At 40.2% G+C, this 23,577-nt stretch overlaps 1 protein-coding gene across 1 annotated transcript in view; it reads left to right on the top strand.

Moving 5' to 3' along the window:
- The window catches only part of ACAD10 (acyl-CoA dehydrogenase family member 10), a 66,567-nt gene that overhangs the window by 34,560 nt on the left and 8,430 nt on the right, over positions 1 to 23,577 (top strand). Inside the window, 7 exon segments of the mRNA XM_077159877.1 lie at positions 685 to 866; positions 4,543 to 4,693; positions 8,106 to 8,251; positions 10,077 to 10,250; positions 21,136 to 21,418; positions 21,420 to 21,470; positions 21,472 to 21,541. Of these exon segments, the coding sequence (XP_077015992.1) occupies positions 685 to 866; positions 4,543 to 4,693; positions 8,106 to 8,251; positions 10,077 to 10,250; positions 21,136 to 21,418; positions 21,420 to 21,470; positions 21,472 to 21,541 (1,057 nt within the window).

A 23,577-nucleotide genomic window follows, 5' to 3' on the forward strand; every position in this document is an offset into this window, starting at 1 on the left:
AAAAATGTTTTGGATTTTAGACAGAGGTGATGGTTACAAAACATTGTGAATGTACTAAATGCCACAGAAGTGTACATTTTGAAATGGTTAATGGTTAATGTTATGTTAATTTGACCTCAATCAAAAAAAAAAAAAAAAACAAAAGCTCAGAGCTTTTGAGTTGCCTGTTCATGCTGCTGGTAAGGGGCAGAGATGGTATTTAAACTTGACTTTAGGGCTACATGGCTAGTTCAATGGGTAGAATTCTCATCTGTCATGCAGGAGACCCAGGTTCGATTTTGAGCTCATCCAGAGCTCAAAAAAGAGCTCAAAAAAAGAGTACCCAGAAAAAGAAAAAAGGGAAAAAAAGAAAACTTGACTTCAATCCGCCTGGTCTCAGTCATGTTGTTTTCTTATATTATCATGTTTAACCCCATTCTGATGGCTTCTACAAGTGGGCCAGAGAGAAGAGAGAGGCATACTGGCAAAGAAGTACAGGCAGGGTGTGGATTGGTTGGGGGTGGAGGTACTTCTAACGCCCTTTACTTATGTGTAAAGGAAAAAGGAGATGTCCTACTCTAGGTGTGAACTCCTTCACTAGGGCTCCAACCGGGCATACAGGAACAGTTAGAAAGAACAGTGCCATGTCCACAACCTGCCACACTGTGAGTTGGCCACTCGCATGCCCTGTCTGTGTGCTTCCAGCATCATCGGCACCCCCTTCTATTTGATGGAATACAGCCCGGGCCTCATCTACAAAGACCCCTCTCTGCCAGGCTTGGAGCCCAGCCAGAGGAAGGCCATATACACTGCCATGAACAGCGTCCTGTGCAGAATTCACAGTGTGGACCTCAAGGCCGCAGGCCTCGAAGACTATGGGAAACACGGTAAGAGGATGCCAGCTTGTCTTTCGTTCTGATCGTTTCACCACAAGTAGCCCTGCTTTTAGAATCTATGATTTCAAGGGGTTAATACACCAAGTGTTTGCTAAATGTAGGTGAAGTTAGCCTCCTGCTTGTAAATCCAGTTTAATTTGAAGGGAGATATCGTTTACTTGGACATTCTGTCCTGGGATAAATCCTTTCTTGAACTATAAACTCTCTTTTCCTTTAAACTTTTATCTCACTGGCCAATTTAAATTTTTCTTTTTTCTGATCCTGGACAAAGGTATTTAAGGTACATTCTTCTTCTTTTTTTCTCACCGTTTTCTCTAAACATTCTTTTTAACAGAGATGCATTTTGAAAATGCCGATAGCCAGTGTTTTTTTTTTTCATATGTTTCTAACTTTTTTTTGACGTATGAGATCCAGTTGCTCCTGATCCTTGTCTGATTTTTGTTTTGTTTTTACGTCAGCTTTCTTGAGATATTCACAGTACAATGGATTCTGATAAATACATGCAATCTTTTAACTTCTGTCATAGTTGTCTCTGCTTTTGCATGCTGAAACTTTAGCATGAGTCAGAGAATTTCACTTTTTCTGCCCTGCAAAGCTGAAGATTATCTGACCCTTGACCAGTATGGATTCCTGGTCATAGTCAGAAAGAATCTCTTAGGTAAACTGTATTCTTTTTTATCTCTGCTTTTAACCAAAACTTGCCTGTTTTCTGTGGGTTTTTATCAAAGGTTACAACATGTGTCCCGTGCTCCTCAACTTCTAACACATTTCTGCCAGCTTTCCTAAAGTCCTACTAATTCATAGGAACATGGTCTCAGTCCCCAAAGCCAACAATTTGAGGCCCGTTGTCACAACGCAGTAGGCTTTCCAGCTTCCCAGCCAGAATTGAGAGGAGGCTTTAGTGTCCCTACCCCTTAGCGTAGCCAGATGTGTATTCTAAGAGCTAACATTTGTAGCACCCAATTCCTGGAAACAGTGCTCATTAGCACTCTTAAAGTTGAAAATTTCAGAAACCCAATCCAAACTGGGTGGGTTTTTAAAAGTCCAGGTATGTAGCTGACATTGGGCACACTGGGATCCAGGGGCTTCAGGCAAGAGTTTCTCCCCCTATCCCAACATGGCTTTCGGCTCTTTTGGTTTCATTATCAGTCAGGTTCTTCTCATTTGGCAGCATGAAGGCCACTAGCAGCTCTAGGGAAACCTGGAGGCAAGGAGAAAAGTCACTTGCCATCTTGGGTCATAGGTCCAGCTCTGAACCAGTCACTGGCCAGAGAGATAGAGTGACGCTTATTGGCCAGTCCTGGGACACATGTCCATCCCTCAAGTTGGATGTGAGTCACCACACCCAGACAGCATGCACTGACAGTGGAGGTGGGCTGATTTCCCCACAGGAACAGTTTAAAAGATAACCATTTGTGTAGAAGGTAGAAATATGTAAAATATGTACCTGCCTGCGTAAGTACAGAATATCTCCCAAATATCTAAGAAACTGATAACATGGGTTGCCTTTGGGGAAAAGAACTGAGTTCTCAGGGCTTGGGAGAAATAATTCAGAGGATTCCCTTTTGTCACTTTTGAATTTTGAGCCATGTGAGTATTTTACCTACTGAAAAATAACAAATTTAAATTTGTAAAAAAAGAGCAAGCAAACATGATTTCTAATCTGACAAAGATTCTTTAAGGACAGCCTAATTACAAAAAGAAATTCTCTACCAAGGACTGACAGGACCACATAACCCTCCTTTCTCATCCCAGAGAGGCAGGCTGCTATAAGGAAGGACATCTCTGCTGCCTTGGCAGGCTGGGTTGGGACCAGTGGTTAACAGAGCCAGGAGACCAGGGTCAGCTGTGCTTCCCATGAGAAGGGAGAAAGAGTGCATTCGTGGGTCAGGGGTTCCCAAATCCATATAGGGCATGTTATTGAGGGGCTCCTTCTATAGGCCCAGCTCCAGTCAGTTTTAGTCAACTTCTTATGATAATTTTCAGACTTACAGGAAAGTTGAAATTGTATCCATATACCCGCCACTAATTTTAACGATTGCTAATTTTGCCATATTTGCTTTTCTCTCTCTCTTTCTCTTTCTCTAATATATATATATATAATCTATACAATTAACTAAATTGCAGAGACCATGACATTTCACTCCTAAATACTTCAGCCTGCATTTTCTGGAAATAAAGTCATTCTCCAAAACTGTTATCACACCCAAGAGAATTAATTATTTTCCCTGAGTATTTAACACCCAGTCCAATTCATATTTCCCTAATTATCTCTCAACTATCTCTCTTGGGTTTTTTCCAACCCAGGATCCAATCAAAGGTAGGACAATCCCCCACCTTTTTTCTCCATGATTTTTTTAAGAGAACAAATAGTTGTCTTATAGGTTTTTTAAGTTGATTTATAAATATGTCTAGGTTATTTACTTGTAGTTTCATTTACCACCGTCTTCTGTTTCCTCTAATTCCCGAAAACTGCAAGTTACTTCTAAGGCTTCACTCAGTTTCTGTTAAATTCCTATGAATTTTGAGCTCCATATCAAAGAAGAGGCCACATCTCATGGCCCAGCTGGATTCTCTGAGGAGTCGATAGTTGGATGCTTACACACCAGGAGCCTTGTCTTTCTATCCTTGTCTGCAAACCCTACTGTGGGGGCCATTTTCTCTCACATGAGGCAGGTCAGAGCTTGGCTCAGAGCCAGGCACCTGGCACGTGGTTGGATATTGATGATAGTGACCTAATAATAGCTACCATTCATTGAGCAGCCTTCTGTGCCAGCACTTTACTTGGCACATGATAGATTTCATTTAGTCTTCATAACAACCCTACGAAATCTAGCTATTAAAACCCCCATTGTCTGGATGAAGTAATGGTGCCTCAGAGGTTTAATTAATTGACTGAGCTTGACTGTCAGCCAGGTTAACTCCAGAATTCTTTCTAGTTTTCATTCCCAGATATGACTTGCAAGTCCTTCAACTATATTATCTCTTGCATTTCTTTTTTTTTTTTTAACATGGGCAGGCACTGGGAATCGAACCCGGGTCCTCGGGCATGGCAGGCAAGCACTCTTACCTGCTGAGCCACCGTGGCCTGCCCTCTTGCATTTCTTAATATCAAACCACAGAATAATAATAAAAGCAAACGTAGAATTTACTACATGTCAGAAACAGTTCCAAGGGCTTTACATATTTTATCCTCCCAACAACTCTTTGAGGTCCATTTTAACAGATGGAGAAACTAAGGCACAGAGAGATTAAATAACCTGCCTGAGATCACGCAGCTAGGGAACGGCAGCACAGCTGGCTCCAGAGTCTACTTTTAGCCAATCACTGATGTTTAGCCAAAAAAGGGATTTATTAAAGACTATCAGGAAACTCACAGGATCTCTGGGAGGGCCAGAGTCCAGGCTTGGAGGCTGTGCAGCTGGGAACGATGACCAGACCCCACTGATCCAGCCAAGATAAAACAGCAGCAGTTTCTACCTTTGGGCGGGAGGGCTATAATGTGGAAAATTCACCAGTCATAGAAAGATGTTCAAAGTTGCTGTACCACCACAAAGTATTACAAATGGTTTCCCTGCACTGGTTAATTTTCAGAACATTTGGAATGTGTTCCAAATTTCTGTGCTTCTGAAATGGTACACCCATGCTCTAATCCTCTTTCCTTCAGGGAACTATATTTCATGCCAGGTGCAAACCTGGATTAAGCAGTATCGAGCCTGTGAAACCAGCACTGATCCAGCGATGGAGAGGCTCATCAAATGGCTGCCACTCCATATTCCCAAGAAACAGAAAACCACAGTGGTGCACGGGGACTTCAGGTAGACATGGCTGTGAGAAGAGGGGAATACTTAGATGTGGAAATTATTTGAAGGGCATTTGAGGGGGGAAATTAAAGCAGTAGTTGTTGGCCCATTTTATAGTTGGTAATTATTTCCATTGCAAAGTACATCCTACATCCCTGTGCATGGTCTTTTAAGGTGGGGTTTGGAAACCTCAACCCTGCTGACATTTTGGACTGGATAATTCTTTTTTTTTTTTTTAATTTTTTATTAATTAAAAAAATTACAAGAAACACAAACATTCCCAACACATACACTCAACAATATCATCACATAGTTGCATATTCATCATCATGATCATTTCCCAGAACATTAGCATCAATTCAGAAAAAGAAATAAAAAGACAACAGAAAAATATAACAAACAGAAAAAAAAAAAATTTTACAGGCCATACCCCTTACTGATCCCTTTCATTGATCACTAGTATTTCAAATTAAATCTATTTTAACATCTGTTCCCCCTATTATTTATTTTTATTCCATATGTTCCTCTCATCTGTTGACAAGGTAGATAAAAGGAGCATCAGACACAAGGTTTTCACAATCACAGTCACATTGTGAAAGCTATATCATTATACAATCATCATCAAGAAACATGGCTACTGGAACACAGCTCTACATTTTCATGCAGTTCCCTCCAGCCTCTCCATTACATCTTGGATAACAAGGTGATATCTACTTAATGCATAAGGATAACCTCCAGGATAACCTCTCAACTCTGTTTGGAATCTCTCAGCCACTGACACTTTGTCTCATTTCACTCTTCCCCCTTTTGGTCAAGAAGGTTTTCTCAATCCCTTGATGCTGGGTCTCAGCTCATTCTAGAGTTTTTCTCAATCCCTTGATGCTGAATCTCAGCTCATTCTGAGATTTCTGTCCCACGCTGCCAGGAAGATCCACACCCCTGGTAGTCATGTCCCACGTAGACAGGGGGAGGGTGGTGAGTCTGCTTGCTGTGTTGGCTGGAGAAAGAGGCTGGACTGGATAATTTTTAGTTATGGGGGGATGCCCTCTGCATTGTAGATGTTGAGCAGCATCCCTGGCCTCTACCCACTGGATACCCAAAGCACCATCCCCTCAGTTGTGACAACCAAAAATGTCTCCAGATGTTGCCAGATGTGCTCCTGGGGGGGGATCACTCCAGGTTGAGAACTGCTGTTTTAAGGAAATGCAGAGAGTGAGAGTACCTCTAACTTCCTGTGAGAGCAGGTGATGGATGATCTTATATGGTATGGAGTGAAATAAATGGGAGAGAGTTGACATGGTTTTCTTGGGGTTTATCATCTCTTGCTGTGAAAACTGCCCATTAAGTAGTCCTCAAGGGGCAGCACTTTTATTTTCTGTTTCACAGAATCACTTGGGAGCCGGCTTTTGATACAAGCAAGCCTTATTTCACAGGGCCCCTGACCCATTGGTTGTTTTCTTGCCCATGCTAGGGAATCGTGCCTTTTATTAAATAAGGCTAGATAGTAAAGATTAATTTTAAAGACATTCCCTTGCTTTCCAGCTTAGGTTGGCCTTTCCTTTCTGGTTTGCCCTGTGTAACTCACTCCCAGCTCCTTCATTTAGCTTCCCTTGGGGATCCTTCTGAATGATCAACTCTTGAGTATAAAAGGCAGGACTTTCTCTGTCATATGGCTGTTCATGGGACATGGTCTGTCTGCTCTTGTGTCCATCTCTGCTGACTGCACCAAGGGGTTTCCCCACACACCTTGAACTTGGCATGCAAGTAATGCAACTGGGCTGCCGGTGAATCCTTCTTACCTCTTTTCTGGCCATTCAGGACTCGAGATCCCTTGCCAGCCATGCTCTCCTTGCAGCTATTTCAACCCATTTCCTTTGGTGGGGAAGGGAAACCACAAGTGGCCTTTTTTTTTTTTTTGTCACATTCCCATAACCACTGTTCTCTGTCTTTGCTTCTCTTTGTACCTAAGGTATCCACATATTAGTTACATATGCAGCAGGCAGGAGACTTCAAGCTGCCATCTGAGCACTTACTCCCTTAGGTATACTGAAGTAACATTTTAATGCTGCTTTCAGAAAAGGTGACCTCCATTTCAGAGAGCTTGCTGTTGCTTACTGATTAATGCTAAACTGTCAAGATGTTTCTATTCACTGATAGATGGAAGAACACTTTCGAGCTCATAGAGTGAATCAGTGGTATGAAAGTAAAAACTACTGCAACTATGAAAGGTATTAGCTGGGAAAGCTGAAGATGGGCTTACCTTACCAGCCCAGTTCCATTTCCAGGCAAACTAGCAGCTGTGTGCCAGGAAACTGACAAGGATGTTCATTTTGCCCATACTTATATATGTAACACACAGATAATTCCTATCTATTGGAATTCTATTTAGCAGATAAAATAAATTAGCTCTACATAAATCATTATAGATAAATCTCAAAAAGATAATGGTGAGTGAAAAAAAAAAACAGGTTCCAAAAGCATACAGACTGGTATCATTTATGTAAATTTATTTTAAATAATGTAAAGCATACTATATAGTCTATGGATACATGCATAGGTAGGAAAATATAAATATGTCTCAGGTTGATACATACCAACTTAAGGATAGCAGTTATCGAGGGGAAGGAGAGAGAGAAAAGGGATGGAGGCCATTAGCTAAATTGGTAGTTTTCATTTTTAAAAATCTGAAGCAAATATAACAAAGTAGTATCATCTGTTAAATATGGACAATAGATACATGGGATTCTGTTATATTATTCTCTGTCTTTCATGCATGTTTGATAATTAATTTTTTAAAATAAAGCATGTGTCAGAGTCCTGGAAGGAAACAGAGGGGCCATTTGAAGAGGCCATTTGAAGAGCGTTTAATAGAAGAGAACAGTATGAATTACAGTGTGGAACATTCCTAGGTCTGAAAGGGCATGCCAGGTCCTATTTATTAACTACAGCACAACAAACTACTCCAAAATTGAATGGCTGAAACAGTGACAGCGATCATTTTGCTCATGAGTCTGCAGTCTGGGGACAGGACAGCTTGTTTCAGCTGGGTGGGCCTGGAGATGGCCTGCTGTCCTCCAAAGGCCCACCTGCCTGCCTGGCACCTGTACTGTATTTGTTAGACACTGGTTGCTTCAAGGGGATGAAGAATTAGACTTGCCTCCTGTGGGAGGAGTGTCAGAAAATTGGCAGATAAAGTCATCACAGTAATTACCAGAACCCAGAGAAGGTAGCTATGTGGAGTGGGCCGCCTGACAAACACTGTGGCCCTCATTAAAGGGATGCAGCCACCCCTCAGCTGTGGATGTAGCCCAGGGCCCAGAGCAGGAAGGGAAGGGCTGGAAGTAGATCTGGAGGGCCCAGCCCAGAATCCATCCTAGAGATTGGTTTTCTCAGAACCCTGTCTCCATTTCTTCTATGGCTTATTCAGGCTTGACAACCTGATATTCCATCCAGAAAAGACTGAGGTGCTTGCTGTCCTGGACTGGGAGCTTTCCACCTTAGGCGACCCCCTCGCGGATGTAGCCTCCAGTTGCCTGGCTTACTACCTGCCATCCGATTTTCCAGGGCTGAGAGGTAGGAGCCTCTGCTGGTGGGAGCAATCTCAAGTCGTATGTGATTGAACTGAGCTAGGAACTGAAATCCTGCTGACTCTGATAGAAAGTGCAATATTGGAATGCGTTCCTATTACAAATGGGAACAGATGGGCCTAACAGGTATTTAAAATAAAAAGTGTGTTTATAGGCACCTCTTACGCTTTCACCCAACTAACTTTTACTTAGTTTTTTTAATTAAAAATGTTTATCATAAAAACATGAGAGCCAACATACTTAAAAAGAAAAAAAAATCAGTAGTCATAGAGACAACCACTGCTAACATTTCAGTATCTATTCTTGTCAAAATGGGATTATACTATTTTATGACCTTTTTTCACTTAATTTTATATTTGAACATGTTTTCATGCTATTATGTATTTCTTCTGTTACTAAACAAAGGCAGTGAATTCTTTTTTGCCCAGTGTGCTCAAATGACAAGTTCCTGAGACACCGGGGTATCAAAGAGAGAAAAAGTTTATTACTAGGCACATCACAGGAAATCAGATGACCTATTGGCTTAAAAATCTGTCTCCCTGAACTGCAGTAATTCTAATAGTTTTATAGAATTAAATGATGGGCAGGTTTTAGGATAATGACCACAGTGGCCCCAGATGATATAATTAGAGGTGATCTGATTATTAAGCGTGTGCAGACTCATTATATCCTTAGTCACAGAACATATGTAAGAAAATAGTGGCCTTAATATGATGATGGGTGTGATTTTTAGTATTATAACAAGGTACAGATGACTTGTAGGTTAAAGTCCAAGCTACTGTGCATGTCAAGTAAGCCCATTTTGGTGAGGTCCAGTCTTAGTTATCAAGATAATTTTGGACTTCGGGTGGGTTATTTTGGGCTGACCCAAGACCCTTCATTAATAAACACTAGGGGCTATCTTTAGTGATGACAAGACTCTAAAGTTGAAAAACTAGATGAATTGGGTACAAATGAAGGCTAGTCCCAAGGTTTTTACAATCACAGGGGTACAAGATAAAGGCTATACAATCATTATCAGAGATCAATTCAGCTGGATTACATGTTAGAGATTTCGGATATTTCCCTCTCTCTACTCCAGTATACCAGAAAGCAAAAAGCAATATCTATATAACGATTGTAATCAAAATAATCCCTTAAAGAAGCCTAATTTCTCAGTTACACTTCTACAGCATCATTTTAAGGGATGGAATAAGGTTTTATTGTATAGGATACCTTAATTGACTTAATCGAGCCATTTAATTTGATCCCCTATTTGAATATTTAATTTGTTTCCAATTTTTTAAAATATTACCCACCAAACCAAACCAAAAACAGACAGTGAATATCTTTGTAAAACAATATCTTTGTTTATATATAAGTTACACTCCTGGACAAATTCTCAGGAACAGATTACACGCTTCTTAACCTTAAAAATGTTAGAAATGGAGGAAACAGAGCAATTTTTAAATTTGATGTGATTATCTTTTTCATAATTTGGGGGTGGGGGGACTCTCTCTTTCAGTACCACTTATCAAATGACTGGTGAAAGGTAATGTGTGTCCACCCTGAGCTACGGTCCACCTGGAACCAGAGGCCTCATCCCTTCCTTTACTGCCAATTTAGTCTTCAGCTTTTCTGAGCCAATTTGTGAATAGTAGATTCAGGCCTGAACGCCCACCTCTGAGAGAGGAAGAGCCACTGAAATAAAGAGCTAACCCCTTGAACTGACTAGAATTCCCTGGGACACAGTGATTTTCAGAATCCAAATACTCACAGCCACAGGGGAGAATAGAGTAACTGCCCAGGAATGGCTCTGTCTGTGCCCTCAGGTTTGAGTGACTGTGATCTGACTCGGCTGGGCATCCCAACAGCAGACGAGTATTTCAGGATGTACTGCCTCAGCATGGGGATCCCTCCCACTGAGAACTGGAATTTCTACATGGCTTTCTCTTTCTTCCGTGTGGCTGCAGGCCTACAGGGAGCCCACAAGTGCTCCCTCACAGGTAATGAGCTTTGGGGTGGGACCAAGAGCATTTCTCCACCTGGTAGAAGGCCTCAGGTGGTCGCAGAAGCTTTAGGGGAGCTGGTTTGGCCAGAACTTCTACAAGATTCAGTTAGTTCAACTATTTGTCATTAAATATACTGTCCTTAACATATTTAATATATATATGTATATATTGTCCTTAACATCCTTAAACTTGTTTTTTAATTGTTAAACTTAATAACTTTAATGAATTGTTAAACTTATTAAGTTTAATAATTAAATTAACTAAATAAGTTTTATAATTAAACTTAAACTTGAGGTCCTATGAAATATTTGTGTGTATGCATTATACATATATGCATATACAACAACCATATATGGCATATTTCTTGCTTTTTTTCTCACTTAACAGTGTTTCATAGAGAACTTTCCATATTAATAGGTACAGATCTGCATCAGTCTTTCTGATTTCTATACTACATTACATTGTATGGATGTACTGCAATTTATTGAGCCAGTTCCCCTGTTGATGGATATTTGGGCTGTCTGCAAATTTTTGCAATCACAAATAGTAACTGGTAAAACCTTCCTTCTACATGTATGAATATATCTGAAGGGTAAATTCCCAGAAATAGAATTGCTAGGTTAAAATACGTGCTTTTAAAATTTTTGTAGGGTGGGCAAGAGTAGCTCAGTGGCAGAGTTCTCACCTGCCATGCTGGAGACCCAGGTTTGATTCCCAGTGCCTGCCCATGCAAAAGAAAAAAAAGGATAATATTTTTGTAGATGTTGCCAAATTGCCCAGTAGAAGGATTGCTGAAGGAGAAAAAACATTATTGTGCATCATTTGATGCTGCTTTTACATACGTGGGAAAATATTTTTCTTAACTAGCTGGAAGTTCTAGAGTGTAGCTTTTAAATTTGAGTTGTTGAGAAGAAAAGTTAAGCACTGTTCCTTAGAACTGTGTGTTGTTTGAGTATGTGTATACATGCACTGTGTGGAGTGTTCACATATACATATATGTGGGGATGGGCAGTGTCATTAGCTTTAATTCTAAATATCATAGGGTAGCAAATGAAATAATCTATAATGTAAATTATTTAAGATGCTAGAAAAGCAGATTAAAGTTTGCTTTCAGTGTAGAAAGGAAGACAGGTGGAAAGAAAGCCATCAGAATTCACTGCAAAGGCCTAGGAACAATGACTAATCCAGTAAGCATTAAGCACCCTTAGTGACTGATTTAAGGTCCAGGGAAGGATATCCACAATATGAACCTGAAACATCTTACATCAGAAAGCAAATAAATTGTCAAAGACTACTAGAGTCACCCCAAAAGACCTCAGGGGTCAACCTGATTAGGCTCCCACTTGCTAAAGATAGGAGGTCTGCACCAACAAGGATGAAAGCTGAAATGGATGGACATACATGACATATATTTAAATCCATGAATACATAACAATAGTAAGACAAACAGATAAAATCTCTTTGGCGACATTGGAGGATGCCAGGGAACCAACTCATTGCAAATTGGTAAATAAAGGTAAAGAATCAAGGAACGGGTGGGCCACGGTCAGGCCATGGTGGCTCAGCAGGCAGAGTTCTCGCCTGCCATTCAGAGACCTGGGTTCGATTCCTGGTGCCTGTCCATGTAAAAAAAAAAAAGAAGAGTCAAGGATTTGTCTTGCTTTTCCTCAGTTACCAAATAACTCATGAGGGAACGTTTCTTTCTACAGAAGTATCCCAGGTGGAATGAAAGAATTAGAATATCAGGGTGTACGGATAGTTCAGTGGTAGAATTCTCACCTACCATGTGGGAGACCTGGGTTCGATTCCTGGTCCATGCACTATCACCTCCACTCGAAAAAAAAAAAGAATACCACCAATTTGCAACCCTAATGAATTAGTGGACCTGGACAATAATCCGCAATGGCTGTTAATATCCCAAGAAGAGAGAGCCAGTTCCTGATACTTCCCCTAAAAGTCTAACTGAAATCTCAGCAACCCTCTAGAGTTTACCAATCTACAGGAATATAGGATTTACAAAAACATGTTAAACAGCACCTTGGAGACACAGATATTCACAAAATCCACCTTCTGGGGAATGCTACAGTATGGAAAACTCATTTTCTTCAATAAATTAATTTCAAGGTGGAAGGAGATAAAAAAACAAACTTTTGGATTAAAACAGATTTAAGAGACATCAGCCAAATGCAGTTTGAACCTCATGTGGATCCCAGTTTGAATAGTCAAATTTAAAATTTATATATGAGCTAGTAAAATTTGAATTCTGACTGGATATTGATGTTAAGGAATTATAGTTAATTTTTCAATATGATAATGGCATGTGGTTTTTTCAAGTATTTGTCTTTTAGAGATACATGAAATATTTACAGATAAAATGACCTGATACTTGGGATTTATTTCAGAAAAATCCAGGACAGTGGGAGTGGGGAAGGCAGGGAATGGGGGTATATACGAAGCAAGACTGGCCATGCATTGATAATTGTTAAAGCTGCAGGTATCTTCTCCTTACTTTTGTATACCTTTGAAATTTTCCAAAATGAATTAAAAACAAAAGGTGAGTAGAAAGAAACCCAGCAGTGGATTTGCTAATATTAGGGGGCCTTCTTAGCTTTGCATTCAGTGGTACCCCAAGCTTGCCAGCAGCAAGCTCTCAGTCAGGTGGCCAGACTTCTGAGAAAGGCAGTTGCAGGACAGGAATTGATCATTCATTCATTCACAAGTATCTGAGCATCTACTAGGTGCTGGGCATTGTGCTGGGTGGCACTGGAGATAAGAAACTGTAAGCAAGACAGTGTCCAAGGAAAAATCAGAATTCAGAGAAAATTCCATTTTAACCCTATCTGATCAAAACAAGAGTCTTGTTAAGGAAGAATTCTTGGAAACAAATTCAGCAAAGTTGCAGGATACAAAGTTGCAGGATAAATACTGGAAGAAGTCAGTTGGGTTTTTATACACTAGTAATGAATAATCTGAAAAGGAAATAAAAAAAAAAAAACAATTCCATTTAGGATAGCATCTAAAAGAATAAATTACCTAGGAATAAATGTAACACCAAAGAGGTTAAAGGCTTGTACACTGAAAACTACAAAATATTGCTGAAAGAGATGAAGGGACACTAAGTAAATAGAAAGACATCTTGTGTTCATGGATTAGAAACTTAATATTGTTAAAATGTCAATACTACCTGAGGTAATCTACAAATTCAACACAATCCCTATCAAAATTCCAGCAGCATTTTTTTTTTTTTGCAGAAATGGAAAAAGTGATCCTAAAATTCATATGGAATAGCAAAGGTAGTCAAATAATCTTATAAAAGAAAAAAGTTGCAGAATTCACACTTCTTGATTTGAAACTTACTACAAAGCTACGTTAATTAAAACAGTATTGAACTGGCCTAAGGATAGAACTTTAGACCAGTGGAATAGAACTGACAGTCCAGAGATAAATCCACACATTTATGGCCAGTTGATTTTTTTTTTTTCGGTGAGGGATGGCTTACCCTCCGTCTAAGACATGCTGACTTAGAGGACGGGGCAATTGCTGGGGCAAGGGCAGAGGCAGGAGTGGAGTGGAGACTTAGGCAAGGATAGAGCCAGAGGTCAAACCCCCACTGAGAGAAAGAAGCACTGCAATTCTACACGTTAGTCATCTAGCTGCCAGAGGAGCAGATTGGCTGTTGGTGAACTGGCTGCTCTGGGCACTGAGACACACAGAACTTAAGCCACCAGGCCTGGAGGCCCCAGCCCTTTTGGCCCTGGGTTTTCTATGTTTGGTACCCTGTTTTCTTGTGCTGTCATTAACCAAACACTTTTGTCTTTACAGTAACTCACTTTTTAAACGTTTTTAAAAAGGAAAATTTAGGGTTCTGCCTCAATCATAATAATGGAGTGAGAAGACTTAGGGCTTTGTCCCCCACCACAGAATCTTTGAACAGCCAGCGAAAACTGGTAGAAACATCTTTCTCAGAGCTCCAGGAAACAGTTAAAGGACTGCAGTAGCCTTGCTAGCACTGAATCAAGAAAAGGGTTGGCTTCTGTGGCACCCTGGCTGCCCCCTTCCCTGACAGGTGCAGAGCTGGCCAGCACTCCAGTGCAGATCGATGGTCCTAGTTCCTGAGGGAGCAGAATAACCCTCGGGCACATACCGGAAGCAGGCATGTCTGGCTCAGACTGTCTGCTGGTGGCCTGGGGGTGGCTAGTAGATTTTTTATATGGGTGCCAAGTACACTAAATGGGAGAAATGATGGTCTCTTCAGCAGATGGTGCTGAGACAACTGGAAATCCACATGCAAAACAATGAATGGGAACCTCTACCTCTCACCATATACAAAAATTAATTTAAAATGGATCAATGACCTATATGTAAGAGCAAATACTGGAAAACTCTTGCAAGAAAACACAGGGAATATCTTTAGGACCTTTTAGTAAGCAAAGAATATTTAGATTTTACACCAAAAGCACAAGCAGCACAAGAAAAAAAATAGATGAAATGCATTTCACCAAAATTAAAAACTTTGTACATCAAAAGACATTATCAAGAGAGCCAAAAGATAACCTACAGGATGGAAGAAAATATTTGGAAACCATGTGTGCTGATACAAAATTGTTATATACCCCAGAAGAGCCATGTTTTCTTTCTTAATCCAGTCTTGTGGGGGCAGACGTATTGTATAGGGTGGAAACTTTGGATTGTTTCCATGGAGATGTGACACACCCAACTGTGGATATGATCTTTTTATAAGATGTGGCTCTGCTCATTCAAGGTGGGTCTTGATTAGTTTACCAGAGTCCTTTCAAAGGGAGGAAACTCAGACACTTGGAGAACAGCTACGTTAGAGCCTACAGAGATGCAGACATTGGAAGCTTGGAGAGCCAAAAGAGAGAGTAGGTGCTTAGATGCAGATGTTTGGAGATGCAGGGCCCAGCAGGTGTCACCATGTGCCTTCCCATGAGATGCTAAGCTAGCCAGAACCCAGAGCTGTGTCCCAGAGGAGCTAAGTGAAGGCCCACAGACACTCAGAGAGGAAACCACTGGCATTAGAAGCTGGAATCAAAGGAACCAGGAACAAGGACCAGCAGATGCCAGCCATATACCCTCTCCTGTGACAGACATCAGCCTTTCTTTCTTTTTTTTTTAAATTGTGAAAAATAACACATAATGCCAAAAAAAGCAGTGAAATTTCAAAGTACATTTCAACAATTAGTTATAGAACAGATTTCAGAGTTTGGTATGGGTTATAGTTTCACAATTTTAGGCTTTTTCTTTTAGCTGCTCCAAGACACTGGAGACTAAAAGAAATATCAATATAATGATTCAGCAATCATACTCATTTGTTAAATCCTATCTTGTTATAACTGCACCTTCTCCTTTGATCTTTCTCCCAACCTTTAGGGGTATTTGGGCTCTGCTCACTCTGACTTTTTCATGTTGGGGGGGTTATTGATAATACAGGGTAGGGGGATGGAACTAGGTGATGTTCTGGAGAGGCTGGCCCCTCTGGGTGTCAGGACTTATCTGGCCTAAGATCCCATTTGGAGGTTGTAGTTTCTGGAAAGTAATCACAGTGCATGGAACTTTTGCAGAATCTCAGATAGAGCCCTAGGTGTTCTCTAGGGTTGGCAAGAATGATTTTGGTTGGGGTTTGGCAAACCATGCTAAATAGCAATATCTAGCTGAAACTTGTGTTTTTTTTGTTTGTTGTTTGGTAAAATCAACAACATACAAACACAAACATTTTTAACATACGAACACTCCGTACTTGGTGACAATCAGTGGTTCACAGTATCATCACATAGTTATATATTCATCACCATAATCATTTCTTAGAACATCTGCATCACTCCAGAAAAAGAAATAAAAAGAAAAAAGAAGAAATTCATGCATACCATGCCTCTTACCCCCTCCCTCTCATACCACTAGGTATTTCCCTCTACCCAATTTATTTTAACATTTGTTCCCCCTATTATTTATTTTTAATCCATATTTTTTACTCATCTGTCCATACCATAGATAAAAGAAGCATCAGAACAAGGTTTTCACAATCACACAGTCACACTGCAAAAGCTATATCATTATACAATCATCTTCAAGAAACATGGCTGCTGGAACACAGCTCTATAGTTTCAGGCACTTCCCTCTAGCTTCTCTAATACACCTTAAATTAAAAAGGTAATATCTATATAATGCGTAAGAATAACCTCCAGGATAACCTCTTGACTCTGAAATCTCTCAGCCACTGACACTTCATTTTGTCTCATTTCTCTCTTCCCCCTTTCGGTCGAGAAGGTTTTCTCAATCCCTTGATGTTGAGCCCCACCTCTTCTAGGATTCCTGTCCCACACTGCCAGGGAGGCTTACACCCTTGGGAGTCATGTCCCACATAGAGAGGGGGAGGGCAGTGAGTTTGCTTTTCATGTTGGCTGAGAGACAGGCCACATCTGAGCAATGAAAGAGGTTCTCTTGGGGGTGACTCTTAGGCCTCATTTTAAGTAGGCTTAGCTACCCTTTGCAGGGATAAGTTTCATATGAACAAACCCCAAGATTGAGGGGTCGGCCTACTGAATTGGTTGTCCTCACTGCTTGCAAGGCTATCAGGCCTTCTCCAAATGGGGAAGTTGAATTTTTCCCTTTCTCTCCATTCTCCCAAGGGGACTTTGTAAATACTTTTTTATTCACTGTTCAGAACACTCTGGGATTTATTAGGGCATCACTCTGGACAAACCTACAAAGTCTCATGCCCTATTCAAGGTTCCATGTACTTATGGTGTCCAATTAAACTGTCCATATAAGTTATATTAGGAAATGTACTAGTCAAAATATAAATTTTGTACCAAACATTTTTTGCTTTAGTCTCACACCTAAAGTTTTCAATTATCCAGTCTACCCTATTTCTATCTCCTGATGGCCTCTGTTCTTAACTGAAATTCTCCAAGCTCATTCATTAATGTTAGTTCATATCAGTGAAATCATACAGTGTTTGTCCTTTTGCTTCTAGCTAATCTCACTCAGCATAATGTCCTCAGGGTCCATTCATGTTGTTACAGGCTTCATGACTTTATTCTGTCTTACAGCTGTGTAATAACTCCATCGTATGTATATACCACAGTGTTCTAGTTTGCTAGCTGCCAGAATGTAATATACCAGAAACAGAATGGCTTTTAAAAAGGAGAATTTAATCAGATGCTAGTTTACAGTTCTAAGGCCAAGAAAATTAAAACAAGTCTATAGAAATGTCCCATCTAAGGCATTCAGGGAAAGATACCTTAGTTCAAGAAGGCTGATGAAGTTCAGGATTTCTCTCTCAAGTGAGAAGGCACATGGTGAACACAGTCAGGGTTCCTCTCTCATCTGGAAGGGCACATGGTGAACACAGCATCATCTGCTAGCTTCTTCTCCTGGCTTCCTGTTTCATGAAGCTCCCTGAGAGACATTTTCCTTCTTCATTTCCGAAGGTCGCTGGCTGGTAGACTCTGCTTCTCATGGCTATGTCATTCTGCTCTGCTCTCTGAATCTCTTTCATTCTCCTAAATGTTTCCTCTTTTATAGAACTCCAGAAACTTATCAAGATCCACCCAAATGGGTGGAGACATGTTGTCACCGAATCCAGCTTAATAACCACTCTTGATTAAATCACATCTCCAGGGAGATGATCTGATTACAGTTTCAAACATATGGTATTGAATAGGGATTATTCTGACTTTATGAGATGGGATTTAGATTAAAACATGGCTTTTCTAGGGGACATACATCCTTTCAAACCAGCACACACAGCTTGTTTAGACAATTAACTGTTGATGAACATTTAGGCTGTTTCCATCTCTTGACAATTGTATATAATGCTGTAATAAATGTTGGTGTGCAAATGTCCATTTGTGTCCTTGCTTTCATGTCCTCTGAATGGATACCTAGCAATGGTACTGCCAGATCATATGGCAATTCTATACTCAGCTTCCTGAGGAACTGCCAATTGCCTCCCACAGTGGTTGTACCATTTTATATTCCCACCAAACATAAGTGGTGGATAAGTGTGCCTCTTTCTCCACATCCTCTCTAGGACTTGTTGTCTTCTGTTTTATTGATAATGGCCATTCTGGTGGGTGTGAGATGATATCTCATTGTAGTTTTGATTTGCATTTCCCTAATAGCCAGGGAAGCTAATCATCTTTTCATGTGCCTTTTAGCCATTTGCATTTCCTCTTCTGAGAAATGTCTGTTCATGTCTTTTGCCCATTTTGTAATTGGATTGTCTTCTTACTGTTGAGTTGACTGAAGCTTGCATTTAAGAGTAGCCTCTAGAATAGCCTCTCAATTCTATTTGAACTCTCTTAGCCACCAATACCTTATTTTATTACATTTCTTTTTTGGAGCCCTAGGTACTTTTAAGAGATAACAGGAGTGATGTTGTTTGGTGTTTAGCACTATCTAACTGAAACTTGCATAAGAGTAGCCTCTTCACTTTATTTGATCCTTCCTTACTACTGATACCTTACTTTATTAGACTTCTTTCCCCCCTTTTGGTCAGGAAGGTATTGTCAATGGTGCCAGGGCCAGGCTCATCCATGGGAGTCATATCCCATGTTGCCAAGAAGACTTTCATCCCTGGATGTCATGTCCATGTAGCAGAGAGGGCAGTGATTTTACTTGCAGAGTTGGGCTTGGAAAGAGAGAGGCCATACCTGAACAACAAAAGAGGTCCTATAGAAGTAACTCTTAGGCATAAGTATATGCAGGTTTAGCTTCTCTGCTACAACCATAGGCTTCACAAGAGCAAGCCTCAAGATCAAGGGCTTGGCCTATTGACTCAGGAGTCCTAGTGTTTCAGACAATACCAGGGGTTTCCCCAGTGGTAAGGTTTAATATTCCATATTTTTTCTCCCTTCCCTTAAGGGACCTTGCCAATACTTTGTAATTATCTGCTCAACATACTCTGAGATGTATCCATGTATTACATTAAGTTGTACAGAATTATAAGCACTCATTCCCATTCTGGGCTGCATGTGTTGTTTAAATGATCTATTCAGATAGGTTGAGTTAGATTATATGTACAGAAAATTTAGGTTTTGGACAAAATAAACCTCTCTTCCATTGGTCTCTTACAGTAGGTGAAGTTCTAAAATATAGACAACATCTTCCTTACCCCTGTATTCTAATTCACCTTAAATCCAACCTTATATCTAATTAAAGCCTGATCTGTTTTTCACTTTCTTTAGCAGCTGTTGTATGCGGCAATGCTGACTTTCAGAACTGCAGGACTCTTACTCTGAGTCTTAGGTATCACACAGATACCCAAAGTTCCATAGAGATTCCAGGTTATACATATGTAGCATAGCATCTCAAAATCTAGAAATAAAAATCTAGAAATAATAATTACAGCTGTGGACTACATGTGACAGCTTTAAGAGTTTACAGTCTAGGACCCAATTTTCGTATAAGAATTTTCTACATGAGACCACAATATTTGCTCTTTTGTTTCCGGCTTATTTTGCATCACATAAGGACATTGGCCTTTCTTGAGTCAAGTGCCTTAGTCTGGATATTTTTATGGCCATAGAACTGTAAACTTGTAACAGAATAAATTCCCTTTTTAAAAGCCATTCCATTTGTTTATTGCATTCCAGCAGCATTTACCAAACCCAAACACCATGTATCTGATAAGGGTTTAATATCCAGAATATATAAAGAACTCCTACAGTTCAATCACAAAAAGACAAACTACCCAATTAAAAAAAAATGGGCCAAGGATCTGAAAAGACATTTCTCCAAAGAAGATATTCAAATGACAAGTATATGAAAAGTTGTTTAATACCATAAGCCATTAGAGAAATGCAAATTAAATCCACAATGACATACTACTTCACACCCACTAGAACAGCTATTACTAGAAAAATTGAAAATGTTAGTGAGCTACAGAGAAATAGGAACCCTTGTACTTTGTTGGTGGGAGCGTAACATGGTGCCACCACTGTGGAAAATAGTTCATCAGTTCCTCAGAAAACTAAACATATAATGACTAGTGACCTGGCAATTCCACTTCTAGGTGTATACCCCAAAGAATGGGAAGCAGGGAATTGTACAGATACCTGTTTATCAATGTTCATCGCAGTATTATTCACAATAACCAAAAGGTGGAAGCAACCCAAGGGTCTATCAGTGGAAGAATGGATAAACAAAATGTGGTATATCCATACAATGGAATATTATTCAGCTGTAAAAAGAAGTGAGGGTGGGCCACAGTGGCTCAGAATGCAGAGTTCTCACCTGCCGTGCCAGAGACCCGTGTTCGATTTCCGGTGCCTGCCCACACACACACACACAAAAGTGAAATGCTGGTCCATGCTACAACACAGATGAACCCTGAAGATATCACGATGAGTAAAATATGCCAGAAACAAAAGTACAAATATTGTACGATTTCTCTCAAAGAAATACTTAGAATAAGCAAATTCATAGGGACAGAAAGAAAAATAGTGTTACTAGAAGTGGGGGAAAGGGGGGTGGGGAGTTATTGCTAAATGAGTATGAGTTTTGGTTTGGGGTGATGAAAACTGTCTGGCAACAGATAGAGAGGTGAAAGTTACATAGTTTTGTGATGTCCTTAATGTCAAAGAATAAGCAATTTAAAATGGTTAAAATGATTTTTGTATATATTTTGTCACATTGAAAAATAAGTAAATTATTTCAAAAAGAAAAAAAACTTCCATGTTGTTTTAGGAATTCAAAGGGTTGTTATAATGCTTGTAAAGCCCGTAGCACAGTGTCAGGTATTAGCAAGTGCTCAGCAAACAGAAGAAGCTGCTGATATAATTACTATTATCCCTTGTTAACATTATTGTTAAGGGTTTTTTGGGAGTAATAACTGTTTTTCTTTTATTTTGCTTAGGACAAGCAAACTCAGCAACTGCCAAACAAAGTGGAAAGCTCACTGAATTTATGTCTAACCTGGCATGGGATTTTGCAATCAAAGAAGGGTTCCGGGTTTTCAAAAAGATGTCAGCCACAAAACCATTAATGAGGTCCTGTCACACGTGGGCCAGTGCACTGTCGCTGCTGAACGCCACAGACATGCGGAGTTCTGTCTCTTTTCCAGAATCTTCCCCACCTCGTGCCTCAAAGGGAACTCAGGTTCTCTCTCCAGAGGGCCCTTCCCAGCCAGTCAGAAAGCTGTAGGAAGTGGTTTATAGAGCAGCATGAATACCCCACCGAGCAGGAGCTGCAGTCACCAGGCCTTAGCAAACAGGTGGACCCCTTCCCCTCTGACAGAAGACCTCAAGATAAAGTACCTTAGAGTTGGTAAGACCACGTCAACACAGAAGTTCAGCTCACCTGATTGAGCATCTCTGCTCCCTTGGCAGGCAACAAAGAGACAGGAGAGTTAAGACAAATTATCTTGGTTTTCCACCATTATCAGAAAGTGCAAAGCTCTAGATAACTCAATTTTCATTTCCTCATTCTTGCGCTGTGACTGTCACAGCCACCTAGCTCATATGGGAGTGACCGCACAGGCAGAGGAAAGCCGTGCCTGGGGATCAGACAGCTGGGACAGCTGATCCTGGCTTATGCATATTTTCATTATGTAAATTTCAAACTGTATTTCAAAATATATCAGTTAATAAAGCCTGTCTTGCAGTGATTCATAATGTCAAAGATAAAAGAGCCAAATCAGTTGTAAAATATGTTTGACACTATTGTCAGGCAGTGGTGCCATTTTAACTGATAAACTGAAGTACCTGCTACTCTTTGTCATAATTAGTCCTGGATTGTGTTGTTATTTGAGGTCCTCAGGCGCACATATTTTGCCTACAACGCAATCATTGTCTACTTTTTTTTTTTTTTAAAAAAAGCACTATCATTTTTCCCTAGTTATGAACATATCAGAAAATTAAACACAGCTCAAAGATGACAAAGGCATAGCACATAGAAACAAAGAGTTTTTCTAAAGTTTACTGTCCTCTAAGATCATCAGAGTCAACAATTTGGTGGATTATTCTCCCAGCTTTTTTGTACTACATACTAACACATTATTCCTGTGTTTTAATGGAATCCTTCTATACATTCTAATCTCCCACTTGCTTTTTGTATTTAATAATATATCCCCTTTCCATGTCGGTGCATGGAGATTGAGCTTTGAGGTGCATGATAATTCATTTAACCCATCCCTTGCTGAAGTACTCTGTGAGTCTGAACGCCAGCCACAGAAGCCAGCTCTGGGTCACTTCAGCAGAGTCCATTAAGAAGCTGATAACATTAAGAGGGAAGCTGAAGAACCAGCTTCAGAAGACATTAGAAGAGAAGGAAGGTCTCAGGGAGCATGACCAAGAGCAGCCTGGTTAGCTCTTCTAGACACTTCCTAGGGACTCAGGGTTTAAGGAGGAAATTTCTGCATGGCCAAGTGTAGGTTCCATGTCCATACCTTTACTGCCAGAAGAAGAAAAGAAGTGTCTGGACCACTTCAGCTTCTGCTGCAGGAGACCAGGCCCTGACCCCACTGAAATGTTTAAGTGAGGGGCTCCTACAGAGTAGGAGGGGTTTGGATACTGGGTCAGCAAGGTGCCTTGGACATTCTTCTACTTATTTCTCCATTCTTTTACTGTCTCTACAGGATTAATTTGCTGGAGGAAAAATATTGGTCCAAGGATAAGACAATTCAGGGTTTTAATAAATAATGCCAAATTGTCATCCAAAAGGTTACCAGCATACCCTCCTGTCATTAATGCTTGCAGTACTCTTTCCCCACATCCTGGCCAGCACACTTAGTCCCTGCCCAGGTAGATAGGCCTGGCCTGTCAACTACACAGAAGCATCAGAAAAGCAAATACTCATGCAGTGGAAACCTCTAAACTCTGAAATAAACACCTAGTAAAAATCTGTACTGGTGAACACTCTACTTTTAGTTATACCTGGGAATCATGAAAATTAAGATTCTGGGGTAGAGTGATAAAAGCATATCATGACTTTTATCCAAAGTGTGATTACCATCCACAAATGAAGGATTGGCCATTTACCATGCATTTCCCAAATCCTGTGAGGTAAGTATTATACTTAATTTAAAGACAAGGAAACAGATGTGTCCAAGGTTCACAGCTAGTAAATCATAATGCCTGAATCCAATCTAAATCTTCTGAGCTTAAGTTGTTCTTCCCCCTTCAGGGAATCCTACCAGGAAATGATTATCTTCATTTCCTTGCCTTCCTCTTCTCAGAACTCCCTGGCTTCCTACATCTCCCTTCCTATTCCTTCTTTATTCCAATCAATCTGCCCTTATCTTTGGTTACTACACTCTGAGCTAATGAGTTCAATGCAAATAGTGGTACATGTACTGATC

Source organism: Tamandua tetradactyla, chromosome 5, assembly GCF_023851605.1.
Source record: "Tamandua tetradactyla isolate mTamTet1 chromosome 5, mTamTet1.pri, whole genome shotgun sequence".
In the NCBI taxonomy this organism is placed as follows: Eukaryota; Metazoa; Chordata; class Mammalia; order Pilosa; family Myrmecophagidae; genus Tamandua; species Tamandua tetradactyla.